The sequence below is a fragment of the Aulonocara sp. 'chitande type north' Nkhata Bay genome, linkage group LG23 (genome assembly GCF_057382095.1).
Source record: "Aulonocara sp. 'chitande type north' Nkhata Bay isolate Kocher_YH1m ecotype deep benthic linkage group LG23, A_spYH_male_GT1.1, whole genome shotgun sequence".
Taxonomy (NCBI): domain Eukaryota; kingdom Metazoa; phylum Chordata; class Actinopteri; order Cichliformes; family Cichlidae; genus Aulonocara; species Aulonocara sp. 'chitande type north' Nkhata Bay.
In genome coordinates this window covers 21,779,011-21,796,068 of record NC_141365.1, presented here as the reverse complement: position 1 = coordinate 21,796,068, position 17,058 = coordinate 21,779,011, and the positions used below count along the sequence as shown (strand labels likewise).

At 42.3% G+C, this 17,058-nt stretch overlaps 2 protein-coding genes across 4 annotated transcripts in view; one reads left to right on the top strand and one right to left on the bottom strand.

Moving 5' to 3' along the window:
• lipt1 (lipoyltransferase 1) overlaps window positions 1–1,048 on the bottom strand; it is a 26,581-nt gene extending 25,533 nt beyond the window's left edge. The window contains exon 1 of the mRNA XM_086284235.1: window positions 575–1,048. The gene's annotated coding sequence lies outside the window, so the exon portion shown is untranslated. The remainder of the gene's footprint in view (window positions 1–574) is intronic.
• LOC147301691 (solute carrier family 22 member 6) overlaps window positions 732–17,058 on the top strand; it is a 19,452-nt gene continuing 3,125 nt past the window's right edge. The window contains exons 1-9 of one of the 3 annotated variants that reach the window (XM_086284224.1): window positions 732–1,157; window positions 7,522–7,619; window positions 8,657–8,811; window positions 10,115–10,280; window positions 10,363–10,465; window positions 13,303–13,448; window positions 15,064–15,275; window positions 15,652–15,760; window positions 16,691–16,942. In XM_086284224.1, the coding sequence (XP_086140350.1) occupies window positions 861–1,157; window positions 7,522–7,619; window positions 8,657–8,811; window positions 10,115–10,280; window positions 10,363–10,465; window positions 13,303–13,448; window positions 15,064–15,275; window positions 15,652–15,760; window positions 16,691–16,942 (1,538 nt within the window). In that variant the 5' untranslated portion in view covers window positions 732–860. Of the gene's footprint in view, window positions 1,158–5,186; window positions 5,778–7,521; window positions 7,620–8,656; window positions 8,812–10,111; window positions 10,281–10,362; window positions 10,466–13,302; window positions 13,449–15,063; window positions 15,276–15,651; window positions 15,761–16,690; window positions 16,943–17,058 lie in introns of those variants that run through there. The other 2 variants (XM_086284223.1, XM_086284225.1) reach the window with 2 other exon arrangements.

The following is a 17,058-nucleotide window of genomic DNA, read 5'->3' as shown; positions in this document are numbered from 1 at the left end:
CCCTTAAAGCTTGTATAATTAAACTTTGGTGCTTTTAGGCACTAGAGTTGTAAAAGGCTATTTTAGGTAACTGCATCCCTCTCAAAACATGAGCTGATATCGATTAGATTTTCTCAGCCATGTTTCGGGTGTAGGATGCCACATTAGCTCTTTAAATGGGCCTCTAGATGCTTAAACACCATTGCTGGCAAGCTGCATTTGACCTGTGGTCAGCTAGTCAAATACTGATAATATTAACTATCAGCAGCCTGGTATGACATCTATGATGCCTATCCAACATGCCTCACCTGTGGACTCTCAGGGTGTCGGACATTAACTGAAGAGTTAATACTAAAACTGGAACGGAGCAGTCTTATGCTCCACAGTAAGTGTTACATCATCTTTCCCTTTTTATTTAAACTCCATCTTTCATCATCCTTTTTTCTATTTAAACATCACCCCTTGTCTTGGTTCTTTTTTTCTCCAGCATCCATATCCTCCTTTACTTTTACAAAACCCCTCATTTCCTTCTTCAGTAATTTTCTCCACTGTCTGCAGAGCTTAATTTATTTTCTTTCATTGCCTCTGGCTGTACCTTCTCTTTTCCAGTACAGGTGGTCCTGGTGCCGGACCGCACATGACCTCCGGGTGTCGCTGTACCGCTGTACTGAAAATAGTCTCCGCTGTCGGGCCTTATGGAGAAAAGAAGGCGTAATAAAGTTGGCCCTGAATATAAGCCGCCTCCTGCTTGACAGGTCAACCACTTTCTTGTGACAGCAGCAGCTGTTCAGACCTGACCGGCACGCGCTGCTCAGAGGTCTGCTGGAACAACATGTGGAGCTCCTGAAGAGTTCAAAGTTGTGAGTTTTGAAGTTTCCAGCATGGTAAAGGTCAGGATGAATCAGCTTGTGGGAGACCAGACAGGCCCGCTCATGTCCCCGCTGCAGCTCTCCGTCTACTGGCGCCTCGCTCTAATCTTCTTCTTCACGGCTTTCCTCTTTTTTCTGGACATTTTCACCACCGCTGTGGTCGCTGAGACATGTCGCCATGGCAATGATACTGGCACGTTTGCTTCGTGGCTTGAAAAGTTGGCACCGAACAAGGAGGAAAACCAATCAGCGCTCAGCAAGGTTTTAAAGGACGACGCCGATTGGAGGACAGAGAGCGGGATCCGAGACGTGAGTGAAGATTATTTTCATTGAGAGGTCTGAAGTTGTAACACAGTCATGAATACTGTGATGGTGCAACACCTGGGGATATTTTTAAGTGCGTGTTTCTTATTCCCTTTACTGTTATAGTTATCTCATGGTTTAAAGTGTGTTTTGTTTTTGTATGTATACCGAGCTTCTTACTAACTGCACGCACACACCAATCTCTGCTCCGATTCCACTTTATTCCTCTACTTCTCCATTTCCTCTGGAGCTTCTTGCTCGCGAGTGAATTACACACATTGCAGCAACACAGTGCCATCTAGTGGCTGATACACACATGAGTCAACATGTTACATCTCCCTTCTTAAAAACAAACACAACACAACTCAGGCTTGTAAAACTCCTGGGCAACTGAAATTACAGGAATAACATCCTGACCAACATCCATTACTAACGTAGCATTCGTCTCAATACTGGCTACATCATTAACATAATAAACAGATGCATATAATGACATCATTGGAACAACAAACATGTAAACAGCTTTTGTTTTGTTTTTTTTTGTTTGTTTGTTGTTGTTTTTTTAGGGCAGCGATCCGCCTGCACCCTTTACAATATTACAGGTCCAAGACCTGTCTTGGTTTGGTAACACGCCCATAACGAGTCGTGTATCCAGGTGTTGTAATGTCTTTATCAGGGGGCTCCACAGGCGGGGGCTGAGATACCACAGAGCTGTTATCGCTGATGCCTGTAGGTTGAATGAACTCCTCACCTCCTACGCTGTTCCTGCTTTCGCGGAGGTGTCGGCGGTTACGCCGGTAAACTTGTCCTGTATCTGTGGTTATGTTGTAGCTTCTGGACGTGTCGGCACAACTTGTGACCACAGCTGGTTTCCAGGAACCGTCTTTTTGCCGGAACCGGACCGGTGTGCCAGGACATAGTTGAGGCAGAGGTCGGGCGGCTTTGTTGAAATAAGTCTGCTGGCGCTGCTGGCAGACCTCTCTCTTCTCACGCACTGTTTGCTGGCAAACTACTTGGGGTGCCAGCTGTTTTGGTGTTGCAGGGAGGATGGAGCGAAGTCTCCGGCTCATGAGTAGTTGTGCAGGCGACTTTAAGTTGTCCACAGGGGTGTTCCGGTATTCTAATAGGCTCAAGTAGGGATCCTTATGTTCCGCTTTGGCCTTGTCCAGAAGTTTCTTTGCTGTCTGGACTGTTTTCTCGGCTAGACCGTTGCTCTGTGGGTAATGGGGACTAGTAGTGGTGTGGGTGAAACTCCATGACTTTGCGAACTGTTGAAACTTACTGGAAGCATAGCACGGACCGTTATCACTAATCACCGACTCTGGAATACCATGCCTAGCCATGGCTGACTTTAGTTTGTGGATCACTGCTTCTGCAGTGCAGCTGTGCAGTCTTTCCAACTCGAAGAATCTACTGTAGTAATCTACCATGATGATGTAGTCTTCCGAGTTCCAAGTGAACAGATCGGTGGCTATGACCTGCCACGGTCGTTCTGGTATTGCATGTGACAACAGGGGTTCCTTGGGGTTAGCAGCTTGTCTCTCCTGGCATGTGCTGCAGGCTCCGACTGCTTCCTCAATCTGCTTTCCCATGCCTGGCCAAAACAGAAGGTCTCTGGCTCTGTTTTTGCTCTTTTCTATACCCATATGGCTGGAATGAATCCGCTCTATCATGTCCTTTCTGAGCCTTTTTGGGATGATCATTTTCTCTCCTTTAAACATGATCCCGTCTATCAGTGAGATCTCATCCCTGTGGTTCCAAAACTCCTGAATGTCAGGCGGACATTGAGACCTTTTATCTGGCCATCCACTCAATGTGGTCCTTCTCAGGGTGTTGAGCTGAGGATCCTGGGCTGTTTCGTTTCTTATCTCTGAGAGTCTCTGGTCACTGACAGGCATGTTGCTGAGGACTGAGTGGATCTGCGCATCCATCCCGTCACATAGTGATTTGTCGTGAAACTCTATGGATTTCCGGGAGAGCGTGTCGGCTACCGGGATGTCTTTCCCTGGCTTGTGGATGATGCTGATGTCGTACTTTTGCAGCTGTATTATCATCCTCTGTAGCCATGGTGGTGCTGATGCTAGTGTTTTTTTGAGTATGGACTCAAGTGGCTTGTGGTCCGACTCAATGGTCACATGTCGACCGTACATGTACTCGTGGAACCGCTTGCAACCAAAGAGAACAGCATACAGCTCTTTTTCTATTTGGGCATAGTTCTGCTCAGTGCTGTTAAGTGACTTGGATGCGTAGGCAACTGGCTTGCCGTCCTGCAGCATCACAGCACCGAGGCCACTTTTGGATGCATCGACCTGGAGTCGTAGCGCTTTCTTGGGGTCGAAGAAGGAGAGAACTGGGCCTGGTTCTTTAGTGATCAGCTCCTTCATTCGTTGAAAGGATCTGTCATGGTTCTTGTCCCATACAAACTCACTGTCCTGCTTTAACAGCTGGCGGAGCGGAGCATTTATCTCTGACAGGTGTGGGGCAAATCTTGCTAGATAATTAACCATCCCCAGCACTGTTTCCAATTCCGCCCTGTTCTGTGGGGGCGCCATGTCTTGGACTGCTTTTACTTTTTGTGGATCTGGTTTCAGCCCTTCGTGTGACAATGTGTGACCGAAGTAACTGACCTCTTTGACGCAGATGGTGCACTTGTCAGGGTTCAGTTTTACACCTCTCTCTCTGCTGCGCTGCAGCATGGCCCTCAGGTTGTCGTCATGCTCCTGTTTGGTTTCTCCGAAGACCAGTACGTCGTCCACAATGGCTGCCACGCCCCTCAGGCCCTCGTAGGTCTCGTCCACGCGTCGCTGGAACTCATCCTGAGCTGAGATTATGCTGAATGGCAACCTGAGGAAGCGGTACCTGCCAAACACAGTATTAAATGTGGTTAACAGAGATGATTCGTGGCTTAGCTTAATGGCCCAGTAGCCTGATCTGGCGTCCAAAACACTGAAATACTTGGCCCCAGCAAGTTTTGTGGTGACATCCTCCAAGGTGGGTAGAGGGTAATGGGGTCTTTGTATAGCCTTGTTGAGGGGTCTGGGGTCCAGACATACTCTGAGTCTGCCCGTCTTGGGTTTTTCCACGACAACAAGTGCATTCACCCAGTCCGTAGGATCTGTGACCTTGCATATGATTTGGTTCCTTTCCATGTTGTCGAGCTCGTCTTTGAGTCGGGCTCGCAGAGCAATGGGAATCCGACGAGGTGGGCTGACTGTGGGTGCAACGTCTGGATTTACATGGAAACTGCATTCACCAGGAAATTCTCCTATCCCTTTGAATACGTCAGCATATTCGTCCAGCATTGCCTGTGAACTGTTGGTTGTCTTGCCTCTTTCTTCCGTCACTGCCATCACAATCCTTACCAGGTTAAGGTCACGGCAAGCTTTCATTGCTAATACAGGTGGGGCGCTTGTGTTAACAACATGGAATTCCAACGTGCAGGTCTTGTCTTTGTGTTTGCATTTTAACTGGCATTTTCCTTCCACGCTGAGTGAGTGTCCCCCATAATCTGTGAGCTTGTGTGTGACAGGCTTCAGTGTCACATGTGGGAAGAGTGTCTGGAACATGTTGGCTGGAATTGTGTTTGCTTGCGCCCCAGTGTCAACTTTAAACCTCACTGTCTGTGGGGGGGAACCAAGCTGCATGTCTGCATATGCTTGCTCATCCTTTCTTCCTTCATTTTCTATGGTGATGCTATCAATGTAGAAACAGTCTTGGTCCTCATCTGTGTCCATAGTTGACATTTCTATGTTCTCTCTCACAGTGTGTACTGATTTGAGGTGGGCTTTTGTCTGCGAAGGGAGTCTTGACCTGCATGCTCTTGCAAAATGGTTCATTTTCTTGCATTTTGCACATTGCTTCCCTTTTGCTGGGCAGGTGTCTTTATTACTGTGTTGTCCGGCACAATAGCTGCACGTTTTTAGTGTTGCATTAGCGTGTTCTTTTGGTCTCACGCTTCTTGTTTGATATTCTTGTCTGTGCGATTTCCTGCCGATGGCGTGCACAGTTTCTTGGCCCCTGGAGTGACCCATAGTTTTTAGCTGCTGCTTTGCTAGCTCGTGTGATCGTGCTATATCTATAGCTTTCTCTAGCGTGAGCTCTGCGCCTTGGCTGAGTAGCTTTTCTCGGACGTGTGGCGAGTTAGTGGCAAATACAATGCGATCCCTGACCATTTCATCTGTATTTGGGTACCCACAGTCTTTAGCAAGCAGTTTCAGTTCCGTAATAAACTGTTCAAATGTCTCATTTTCACCCTGCATCTTTTCATGAAACTTATATCGGGCGTAGATTGGGTTAGCTTTCGGTATGGTGTAATCAGTGTACTTATCGTAGTACGTCTGAAGCTTTCGGGAGTCGTCTGCGGTGAGCGTCCACGTGTTGTAGACGTCCCGTCCTTTCTCACCGACCCATAGAAGAAGGTAGCTGCATTTGTCTGCCTCCTCCTTCCCCCGAAGAGGACCAGCGAACATTAGCTCGGCGTGCTGCTTGAAACGCCGCCATGCCTCGGGCAGGTTGCTGGAGTCCCAATCCATACGCGGTGTGGGAACGCCGTAAGCCTCCATGTCTGCGCTGTCCGACGGCGAGGGATTGCGTAGAATCCCACTTCTGACACCATGTTTTGTTTTTGTATGTATACCGAGCTTCTTACTAACTGCACGCACACACCAATCTCTGCTCCGATTCCACTTTATTCCTCTACTTCTCCATTTCCTCTGGAGCTTCTTGCTCGCGAGTGAATTACACACATTGCAGCAACACAGTGCCATCTAGTGGCTGATACACACATGAGTCAACATGTTACAAAGTGTAGGCCTAAATATAGTTTCAGACACATTAGAAATGAACTGTAATGAAATGAAAAACGTGCAATTAATAAACTTTAGATTTTCTAGTTATATAACTTTCAGTTTTTGACACCACTGAAAGGCCAGCTTGGGGCCTCTTTCACCAAACATTGTTTCAACATTAAATGATCGGTTTAAAGTCTCAGCCAACATGCTAACTGGACAGTAATCTGCATTACATAACAGCAACTCTAGAGATTAACATGGTGTTAATGATCAACTTGAAGCTGTTAATGAACCATTTCTGAGGGTAAAGTAAAAAAAGCTAATTTTCTGTAAATCGTCTGTCATTAATCGTAACTGAATTTAGCCATGCTTAGCATAAGCACGTGTTGTAATCTTTTTAACTCGTTATAGACATTTGTCGTCATGTCTGGACCTCTATCTAGGAAATCCAAGAAAGGTTTCAGTATTTTTCAAGCACAGAATCAAAAATTTGCTAGTTCCGTCTTCCAAATGCACCTGTTCAACTGCTTATTAAAGCAAATTTCTGATCAACCAGTGGCAGCAACTCAATGCATTTACGCATGTAGACATGGTCCAGACAACTTGCTGGGCCAGCACCAAACTATGCATCACAATCGAAAAGAAAGGGTGATTTAAGTGAATTTGAATGTGGTTGTTGTGTTGTGCTCTTCTGGGATTTTCCCCCTCAACCATTTCTAGGCTTTACAGAGAATGGTCTGAAAAACACTGCAGTTTTCTAGGTGAAGAGGAAGATCTTGGAATGTACAGCATGTAGGTGCATTCCTGAATATGTTAGAAGTCACAAATTCTGAGTTTGCAATTGGAATTTTTTTTATGAAATGCCCCTTTAACTTGCATTTCCCACTCGGAAATCCAAAGCAGACCAACATACCACGGATTACTAACCCGGCTGAATAGGGCTGTGCGATATGACCAAAATCTCATATCCTGATAAGGCATTTATCGTCCTGATAACGATATAAATCACAAAAATGTAACATTCTCTGTAAATTCTGTGAATCTCGGGCAGCTCGACTTGCGTGAAGTGTTTCCAGCTGGGCGTCGTGTACCTAGAGTCCAGTGTTTTAACCGATGCATGAAACTATACATTTTAGACATAAGTTTTAACGGCTGCCGTTTTCTTTGTGAGTATTATTACACAGCGTGCTGCGGGGAAAAGCCTGTTCTAACGTTTGAGTCTAAGGTTTATTTTTTAGCACCTGACGGCTCTTTTTTGCTTTTCATCAGTAAATATTCTGCATCTTCCACGTGATTCAGTTTATTTTGAAAAGTCTCAACAGGATAAAAGGATTTTTGATTCAGTTCTTATTCAACTAGTAAAACACATCCAAACACATCCAAACTGATTATGGCCAAGTTAATAAACCCCCACAGCTACACATACACGTCATGTCTCTCATTGTAAACAGAAAAGTTAATCTTTGTGAAACTTGTTTCATTGCATCTTATATTTTGGTTCTCTGAGTGTATTCTGGACTTGAACATCTATATTTGCCTGTGTGTGTGTGTGTGTGTGTGTGTGTGTGTGTGTGTGTCAGTCAGTGTGTGGTTGGACAGACTGGTTGTCTTATGGTCAGATGCTCTTCATGACTGGTCTGCTGCTGGGATCTCTGTTTGGAGGAGCCATATCTGACCGGTACAACACAACACTTGACAGTCTGTAATACACTACTGGTCAAAAGTTTGGACCTTATATTTTAGATTCCTCAAAGTAGCTACCCTTTGCTTTATTGACAGCGCTGCAAACCCTTGGCTTTCTGTCAATAAGCTTCATGATGTAGTCACACTTCACAGGTGTGCCTTGTCAGGGTTCATTTGTGGAATTTATTGCCTTCTTAATGAGGTTGGTACCATCAGTGTTGTGTAGAAGTCAGGTTGGTACACAACTGGCAGCCTAATTTGACAACTGTTAGCATTCATATTATGGTAAGAACCAATCAGCTAAGTAAAGTGAAACAACAGTCTATCATCACTTACTAAAGGTCAGTGGGTCCAAAAATTTGCTAAAACTTTAAATGTGCTTTGCAAAAGCCATCAAGCGCTACAATGAAACTGGCTTACATGAGGACCGCCCCAAGAAAGCTGCTGAGGTTAAATTCATCCAAGTCACCAGCCTCAGAAATCACAAGTTAACAGCACCTGTGTAAGGGCTATTTGACCAAGAAGAGAGTGATGGAGTGCTACACCAGTTGGCATGGCCTCCACAGTCACTTGATCTAAACCCAATAGAGATGGTATGGGATGAGGTGGACCGCAGAATGAAGGCAAAAGGGCCAACAAATGCTCAGCATCTCTGGGAACTCCTTCAAGACTGTTGGAAAACCATTTCAGGTGACTAACTCATGAAGTTCATCAAGAGAATGCCAAGAGTGTGCAAAGTGGTAATCAAAGCAAAGGTTGGCTATTTTGAAGAATCTAAACTATAAAACATGTTTTGAGTTATTTCACACGTCTTTGTTCACTACATAATTCCATACGTGTTTATTCATAGTTTGACGCCTTCAGTGAGAATCTACAATGTAAATAGTCATGAAAATAAAGAAAAAATATAAAAAATTAGAAGGTGTGTCCAAACTTTTGACTTGTAGTGTATATGTCAAGTTTAAGTTAAAACAAACATTAGTCATCACTCATCTTCAAACAAGAAAAATCTCGCTGATGGTTTCTGTGCAGGTACGGAAAGCGTCCAGTACTGCTGATTTCCATGTGCGTGCACGCCGTGTGTGGCCTCGTTCCTGCTGTCTTTCCTCAACCACTCCTCTTCCTTATTCTTCGCTGCCTGACTGGAATCTGCTGCTGCTGCATCAACATCTGCGCCTTCAGTTTAGGTAACACAAGAAACCTAAAAGCATGATTAAAATGTCGTATCACAGATCTACTTTCATCCCGTTATATTGAGCTGTGGTCTTCATTGGACATTTTCTGACCATTAATAAGTTAATTAAAGAAAGTCAGTTAAATGTATGAGTATCCAACTTCAAAATGTTTTTAGAAGTGTCTCACAAAGTATGTTGGGGAGCCTGCAGTGTTTTGTGCGAGCTGGAAGGTGGTTCGTTATCAGACAGCCCTCAGTGGGCTTTGGGTCACTGGCTGGATGGTGACTTTAATTGGACCGTGGTGGGACATACTTACATAAGGCTGATAAAAAGCACGTGTTCCAGATAAAGCCATCTTGACCAGGTTGAGGCCTAATGAAGCAGGATTGCTTCCAGCAGCTTCCTAACCTTTGACCCCTACAGTGTTATGTGCAGAATGGAGGAAGCAGTCTATTCCTTCAGCTTTGATTTAATTTAGCAGCTAGCCTTTACATAGTAAGTCATGGACCCAAAGTGTAGGAAGACTCAGGGTCTTATAATTTAGCTAATTCAATATTTATTGTATTTATTGTATTATATTTCTATCCATTGCTTCAGCATTTATTGTCAGTTCTGACCTCCCAGCCCATTGTTCCTTCAGTGGGCTGGTTTCAGTCATTATGCAAATGTACTGTTTATAAGTTTGGGGAAACCTGCAGTCAGCTGAGACTGAAGAAGTCACTTGGATGAGTGACGAAACGTTTCTCCCACAAAATGCTACGTCCAGATGAACAGAATCAACTTTTGGAGGGGTACCTTTAACACCTTTTCTTTTTGAAATGATCACATTTTGTAAGTGGTGTTGTGGGTCAAAGAAACAAATACACACAGACAGAGATTTGGTTTATTATTCATTGTTTATTATTATTATCAGTTAATTTTATCTAACTCTAATTACCTTAGCTAACTAAGGTAAGTCATTATGTTTAAAGATGACTCTATGGAGACTTTTTATTATAGATTTATTATCTTTTTCCTTATGCATGTTATCTGACAGTGCTGTGTGCTAAAGATGAGTTTTAAATTATGAGATAAATGTATGTATATTTAAGTTGGCCAATCAGAAGGAAGTGGGCATTTAGGGACTGGAGCTAAAACAGTTGGGCTTCAGCAAGGTTCAGTATAACATAAAGAAGGGTAGTTTTTAAATAATAAATCAGGTAAAGCTACTCTAATAAATCTTAGAAGCTTTGGAGAGCAAGTTCACATTGAAGATAGCACTGAAACCTGCAGAATTTAAATTGTAGACTGTTTTAAACTGTTTGCGTTGCAGCAGTGGAGTGGACTCCCCCTGATTCTCGGCTGTGGCCGCCGGCTTTCCTGCCATTCTGCTTCAGCCTGGGGACAATGGGTGGAGCTCCTTTGGCCTGGCTCAACCCTACCTGGACACGTCTGCACCTGTCACTGGCTCTGCCTCAGATCATTTGTCTGCCACTCTACCTGTAGGCCAACACACCTGTTCACCTGTGGTAGCCTCATTTAGACCGTTAATAAAGGAAGCAATAACAGTTTTTCTCCTTCAAGTTCAATCCCAGAGTCTCCCCGATGGCTGTTGTTAAAGAAGAGGACAGATATCCTGGACCGTTACCGGAGCAACAGCCCTGCAGATAACCAGCGCTTGGACCTGGTAAACAAACATTTGCCTCATTTCAAATCATAAATGTCTTGTGTTAACAAGTAGGATTATTCCTTATTATAACCCAGCTCCTCTTTGTGTTAGTTTGATAATGTTTAACTGCAAGATATAAAGAAACAGATGGTCTTCTAAAATAAGTTGGAAAATGGTCAACAATAGATGGAAAGGTTATGTAATGAGAAAGGTGCATTAAAACTTCTGCCGTCACTCTTTACGATGCTCTTAAAAGAACATCTCAAGGAAACTAACTCTATCAGAGGTAAACTGGAGAGGGGTCGACCACTGTTTATGAATTCTGTCATCTGTGGTCTGTAAAAAGGCTGTAGAGCTTTGGTGTCTATGACGTCTTGTAGCACTAATGTGCAGGAACACTGCTTAAAACCATTGTTTGATGGATTGAGGCTGACCTGACAACCACCCTCTGGTCTGACCAGAATCTGAGATTCTCTTTGGAAATTATGGTCTTCTGGGACCATACTGCTTATTATCAGCACACAGTTTAAATCACTGATGATAGGGGAGTGAGTGGGTGGGTGGGGGTGTTAGTATCACATGACAGCTGTCTGAATGACAGCCTGAACATGCTGTCATTCAGACATGCCTATTTGAGCAAAGGCCTTGCTTTCTTCAGGAAGACAAAACCACATCGTACTCGTACTCCAGCAGCGAAGAGTCCAGATGTTAAACTAGCTGAACCCTGAAAACATTTGAAGAATTTTTCTACTGAAAACTACAAAAAACAACAGGCTCCAAACTCATGCAGGGGGGAAAAAATTGCAGCTGCTTTTCGGCACAGCTATTACATAACAGGGGATTCAGTGTGGTGAAAAACATTCCCTGTATCAGCATTTTTGAATGTGTTGGCATCAGAAACACAGACTAACAAATCGATTGTTCTCATGGGAGTTTTTTCTTTCAAACATTAGGTCAAAAAACAAACAAACAGTTTTGAATCAACAGCTGGATCATTTGTAAGTGCTTCCAAGCTGATAGCCACCGAATCAGTGATTTTTGTACAGTAACTTAAAATTCAAAAATTTACAGCTGGTTCAGTCTGGATCAGGTGGGATATATATATATATTAGGGGTGCAACGATACACAAAATTCACGGTTCGGTTCGGTTCGATACTTTGGTGTCACGGTTCGATATTTTTTCGATACAAAAAAATGTTCAAGCATTTTTAATTTGTCATTTATTAAAATTATAAATATATATTTTAACTCAAAAGTACAGTTTTTAAATTTAACCCTAACCCTTGTGCATGTTTTTTATTTTGACAGCGAATGCACACCTGCGGACCACTTATGTGCAGCCCTGGTTATTTAGCTCGTCATATTGCAGCCACAGAAATTATTTTGTCCATGAAACCATAAAGCTGCACTTTCTTTTTGCCTTATAGTCTGATTTGTCATAACTTCTCCGTTTTGTGGTAAGCTTTTCTTTGGCTGTCACTTCTTCACCCTGACCTGTCTTATTTGGCTCAGCAGAACTGAAATGCTTTTACACACGCACTCACATAATTTCAGCGATTCTCTGCGCGATCAACCTCTCACATGTTTAAGCTTGCTGCGGGAGATTTCACTTGTCATGTTTCCATAGTAAGCTAACGATTAATAAGACGATGTCAGAGGAATTGGTGCACAAATTATCATCACTCACAGATCAGTGCTGTCGCTCTCTATACACAGTTCGCACGATTGCAAAGTGAAAGCAAAAAAACAAGCGCAAATTCAAACGCGACTTCAATATGTCACATATTGACAGTGGCTCACCGATGCCAATGACATAATTACCCAGCTACATTTCTGAAAGAATGCAAAAGCATTGACATATATTTTTCCTACAATAGCCCGACGGGCAGGGAAGAGATAGAATTTTGGTAGCCCGTCTGAAAAAAATCGCTAGCTCCGGGACGTCGGGCTAGCGATATTGCAAGCCCTGTATCTGATTGAGGAATCACTCATCTTTGGAAAAGAGAGTTTATTACAGAGAAATGGCTCTTTCCAAAATAAAAGCTATACTATCCGCTATCTTCTGGGCTATATTCTCAGCAGCATAAGGAGAATCATGTGCTAACAGCTGTCTAAATGACTCGGCTAAAGTTAGTAGCATGCTTGCTTTTTTTTGTCTGCTTCCACTTGTCTTTGCACTAGGATGATGTCGGCGTAAATGTGCAGTCATATTCGTTGTGTTCCCGCTAGTGCTTTCAGGTTAATCTCGTTGAAATGACCTTAACGCCACAACACGGCAAATCTCCGTTAACGAGCTACCGCCGATCGCCCCGTGCATGGGGCTAGACGGCCAACACGTTAACGAGCTAACTGCGCTAACATACTAGTTCACACCAATGTAATTGAGCATTGCATGGCACATCCAACATACTGTTTTACTTTAGTCCATGACTCGCTTACCTTCAGGGTCATACGTCACATGAAAACCAAAATAATTCCAAACGCCAGATCTGAATGAGAGTGGGGGAGGTCCATGTTAAAAGGAGAGCTTAACTTCTGTCTCGCTAGCTTGCCCTGCGCTCTTCCTTCTGACTATGCTGTCTGTGTTGAGCGCTCAGTGGATCTGCGCTGGACAGTGCAGCCTAGGCGGAGTAGTCGAACACAGATTCACTGAGCGCTCAACACAGACAGCATCGTCAGAAGGAAAATTGATAAAATAAATTACAAATGTTGTATTGTTCGATACATATGCGTACCGAACCGAAAGCACTGTATCGAACGGTTCAATATCGATACGAATATCGTTGCACCCCTAATATATATGTGTGTATATGAATAAACATATATAAAATAATCCAGCTGTGTTTGTGTGCAGCTGTTGGACTCCGCCTGGTCAGACTTGCAGAAAGCCACCGAAGCTCAGAGAGAAGACCCTGTGACTGGAGATCATGCCTCCAGTGACATAATCCACTTGAAGCACCCAACTGTCCTGATGCGATTGTTTGTCATGAGCTGTGTGAGGTACCTACTGCACACGCTCCATATGGGACACAGCCCTTTATAACAAAGATAAATAAACATATGAATATTTTCACATCAAATTATTCGATTTAAAGTCACAATATTTGGATAATTATATCTCATATTAAATATATGAGATAAAATTATTAACTATTTGTAATATAGTTGTATAATAGAAGGCAATTAACCAATTAACGTGGTACGACAAAATGCCCGTGTAACGAAATCCGTTTGCGAAATGTGTTTCGCTGTTCCACGTGAAAGACGTATTGTTGTTGCAGTGCGCTATTTCGTGTGCTTTTTGTTTGCAATTAGCATTTTGTTCATTCATAATGGGGCCGGCATGAGGCATAAATATGAGTGAGTTTAAAAAAATGTTAAAAAAAATATCATTGTACATACTGTACGTACATTAATTAACGTAAATGTAAGTTTTAGTTTTTAGTGTTTAGAATTAAATTCCACACCGTTATTTACATGTACACGTACGTATGTGTGCATGCAAACGTATGCTTTCTTCAGCCTCCACCAAGAACTTTGTCTTCAGCCAGCATCGCCTCACTCAAAAGGCGAAGGAAAAAGGTGCTTCGACTTACGAAAATTTTGACTTACAAAAGAAACGAATTAATTTCGTAAGTCGGGGTTCCACTGTATATGTATGTGTGTGGATGGATGGATGGATGGATGGATGGATGGATGGATGGATAGATGGATAGATGGATAGATAGATAGATAGATAGATAGATAGATAGATAGATAGATAGATAGATAGATAGATAGATAGATGAATCTTTTAGTATTGCATGCAGAATAATTTGTAAAACTGGAATAAGGGAGTTTAAGGAACGAGAATAGACTGTTCTCAATAAGTCTGAGCCTCCTCTTGTTTGTGGCCAAAGGTAACAGGGTTATATAATACATAAACAACCGGTGTGAAGTAACAGCATTTCGTCATCAGGGAGCTTTGGTTTGTGTGAGTTATAACACCAGGCACACAGGAACCTTAAGCTGATATCATTAAAAGTCCTACACTTGAGTGAGTGTTTGATGGATAAAAGGCTGCTGAGGGTAAATTTGTATTTACTAATTTCTATTTATACGGAAAACTGTGAAACAAAATGGAGGAAGTGTAATACTCTGTGTGCAGTACAACCAAACTGTGGTTAAGTTTGAGCAACAAAAAAACCCCTTCAATATGCTGAGTTAAACTTTTACAGGTTTATGTCAAACAAACCTTAATCAGAAACGTTGTCACAGTTTTGTTTTAAAATTCATCATTGTTTAAAGTGTTCACTTACAAGTCCAGAGGAAACCTTGATAGATAAATAAATAAATAAATTAATTAATTAATTAATAAGTTGAAAGTGAAATAAAAAAAGAAGAAAATTCACAAAACAAAATACTGGTAAAATAAATACAATAAAATAAATAAATAAGGTGAAATAAATAAAATAAATGCAAATCCATCAAACAAAATAAAGGAAAATAAAATAAAAGGAAAATAAATAATAATAAAAATGCAAAAATTAAAATTCACAAAACAAAATATTGGTAAATTAAAAACATAATAAAATAAATGAATAAATACATAAATAAATGTCCTGTCATCCTCCAGTGCGGCATCAGCTTTGACATACTATGGAATTTGTTTGAACATTGGCTCATTCGGTGTTGGCGTTTACTCCGCCCAGTTCTTTTCCGGGCTATCAGAAGCTCCCTGCTTGCTTGTCCCATTGGTTCGTCTGGGACGCCGGCCAATGAGCATGCTCGCTCTGTTCCTCAGTGGAGCTGCCTGCTTCGTGTCGTTACTCCTGTCCAGGTACAATGGTGAGTCCTCCGCATTTTCAGTATTTTAGGTTAGTTCATAATCACTTTTAAGAGACATTAAATATTAAATTAAATTAAACTAAAATGAACACAACATTAAATAAAAACATTAGAAAAGCATCTGTTCTTAGGATTCTATTCTTGAACGCCACAATAGGAGACTGTGTTAAAAGCTCTTGATGACAGTTGCTCTTTGTCCCAGGCAGTCGATTTATTTAATCTATTTAATCAATATTTTTAGTGGGAGAAAATACTGGTATTTAATATTGGTAGAAAAAACATAACATTAGTGGGAGTAGGTGGAATCATTCTATATGCAGTTTGCAGCCTCCAATCAAATCTGACCACCATCTCTGAGACTGGTACTCTGATGCAGGTACGCCGATGCTGGTTATGAGTCTGGCTCTGTTGGGGAAACTCTGCGTCCTGGCTGCCATCTTTATCTCCACTCTGTACAGCATTGAACTGTTCCCCACTGTGGTCAGGTAGAAAACAACACAACACTCTTTAATGCAGGTTTTCCACAAGCAGACATTCCTCTAATGTTCACTTGAGCCTGGCTTCAAACTTAAAATGTCCAGATTTACTGCAAAATAAACATGTTTATAACCTGTTTAATTTACCTCTTTCTAACAGCCTTATGGGGGTGGAGGTACATGTCTTATAACGCTTGTATTAAAAATTTGCTGTTTTTTAAAAATAGGGGCGTGGCCTCTTTGACTGACAAGTAGGTAAAGACACAGACAGCTGTAACTGCTAGCTGTCTGCTAAACTTCACTTAAGCTAAGCAGTCTCTGGACTGGACCCCTGGACCAAGGATGGATCAAGGATGGTAACCGGTTCTGCTGTTACAAAGTGTTTGTGTTATGAGCCACGGCAGATGTTGTCCTTACCAAAGCGAAAATATCAGTCAGATTATAGTTTTCTGTTTTTTGGCAATTTGGTTACTAAATAGTTGTGAACTGAAATCTACCCATCATCTTTTTCACGTACACAGACGAGCAGTTTCTGGAAACGAAACATCAGTTTAACAACATGTATCTTCTGTATGAAACTTCTCTTTTGTTGCATGGTGAACCAAGGGCACCATAAACCCCGTCCAGTTGTACACATTAGTTAGCCTATAGAGGTATGATTTAACTTGAAAGCAAAAGTTGTAAGGTTGGTTTACTCTCATTAAGCATATATTTCCACACCATCTGCTTCTTACTTCCAATACTTAGTTGAGCGATTTGTTTATGTATGATCTTCTAGCTGATATTGAAGTCTTGCAAATTTAATTGGTCCTATTGGTTTTTGAGCTACTTTTCATCTGAGATTAGATGTTGAGATGTCGGGGCAATTAAACAGCATAGCAGAAATCTTCTCTAGCCATTGTTCAATAAGAGTATATATTTTTTTGTTTTTAAATCCAGGCAACGCTGTTTATCACTGGTCAACCTGTCTTTCCGGCTCGGTTGCCTGGTCAACACCCTCGTCCCCGCAAACCCTGACGGAGCAATCTCCTTGGCTGCTATGGTTATCTACAGCAGTGGACCAATCATATGCTGTGGACTGTGCCTGCTGCTGCCGGAAACCAGTGGTGTCCCACTTCCTGACTCTGTGGCGGACTGCAACAGGCAGCTACAGCCCCACCAACCTGCCATGGATGCGCTCTGGAGGACAGAGTGAGTTTTGGTCGTTTTGGTGGCAATAACTTTCTTTAACGTTCTTATTTTTTTAAGTAGTTTACAAAAACCAGTAATAATGGCTGTAAAACCCAGAGATGTACATTTGTTTTTCA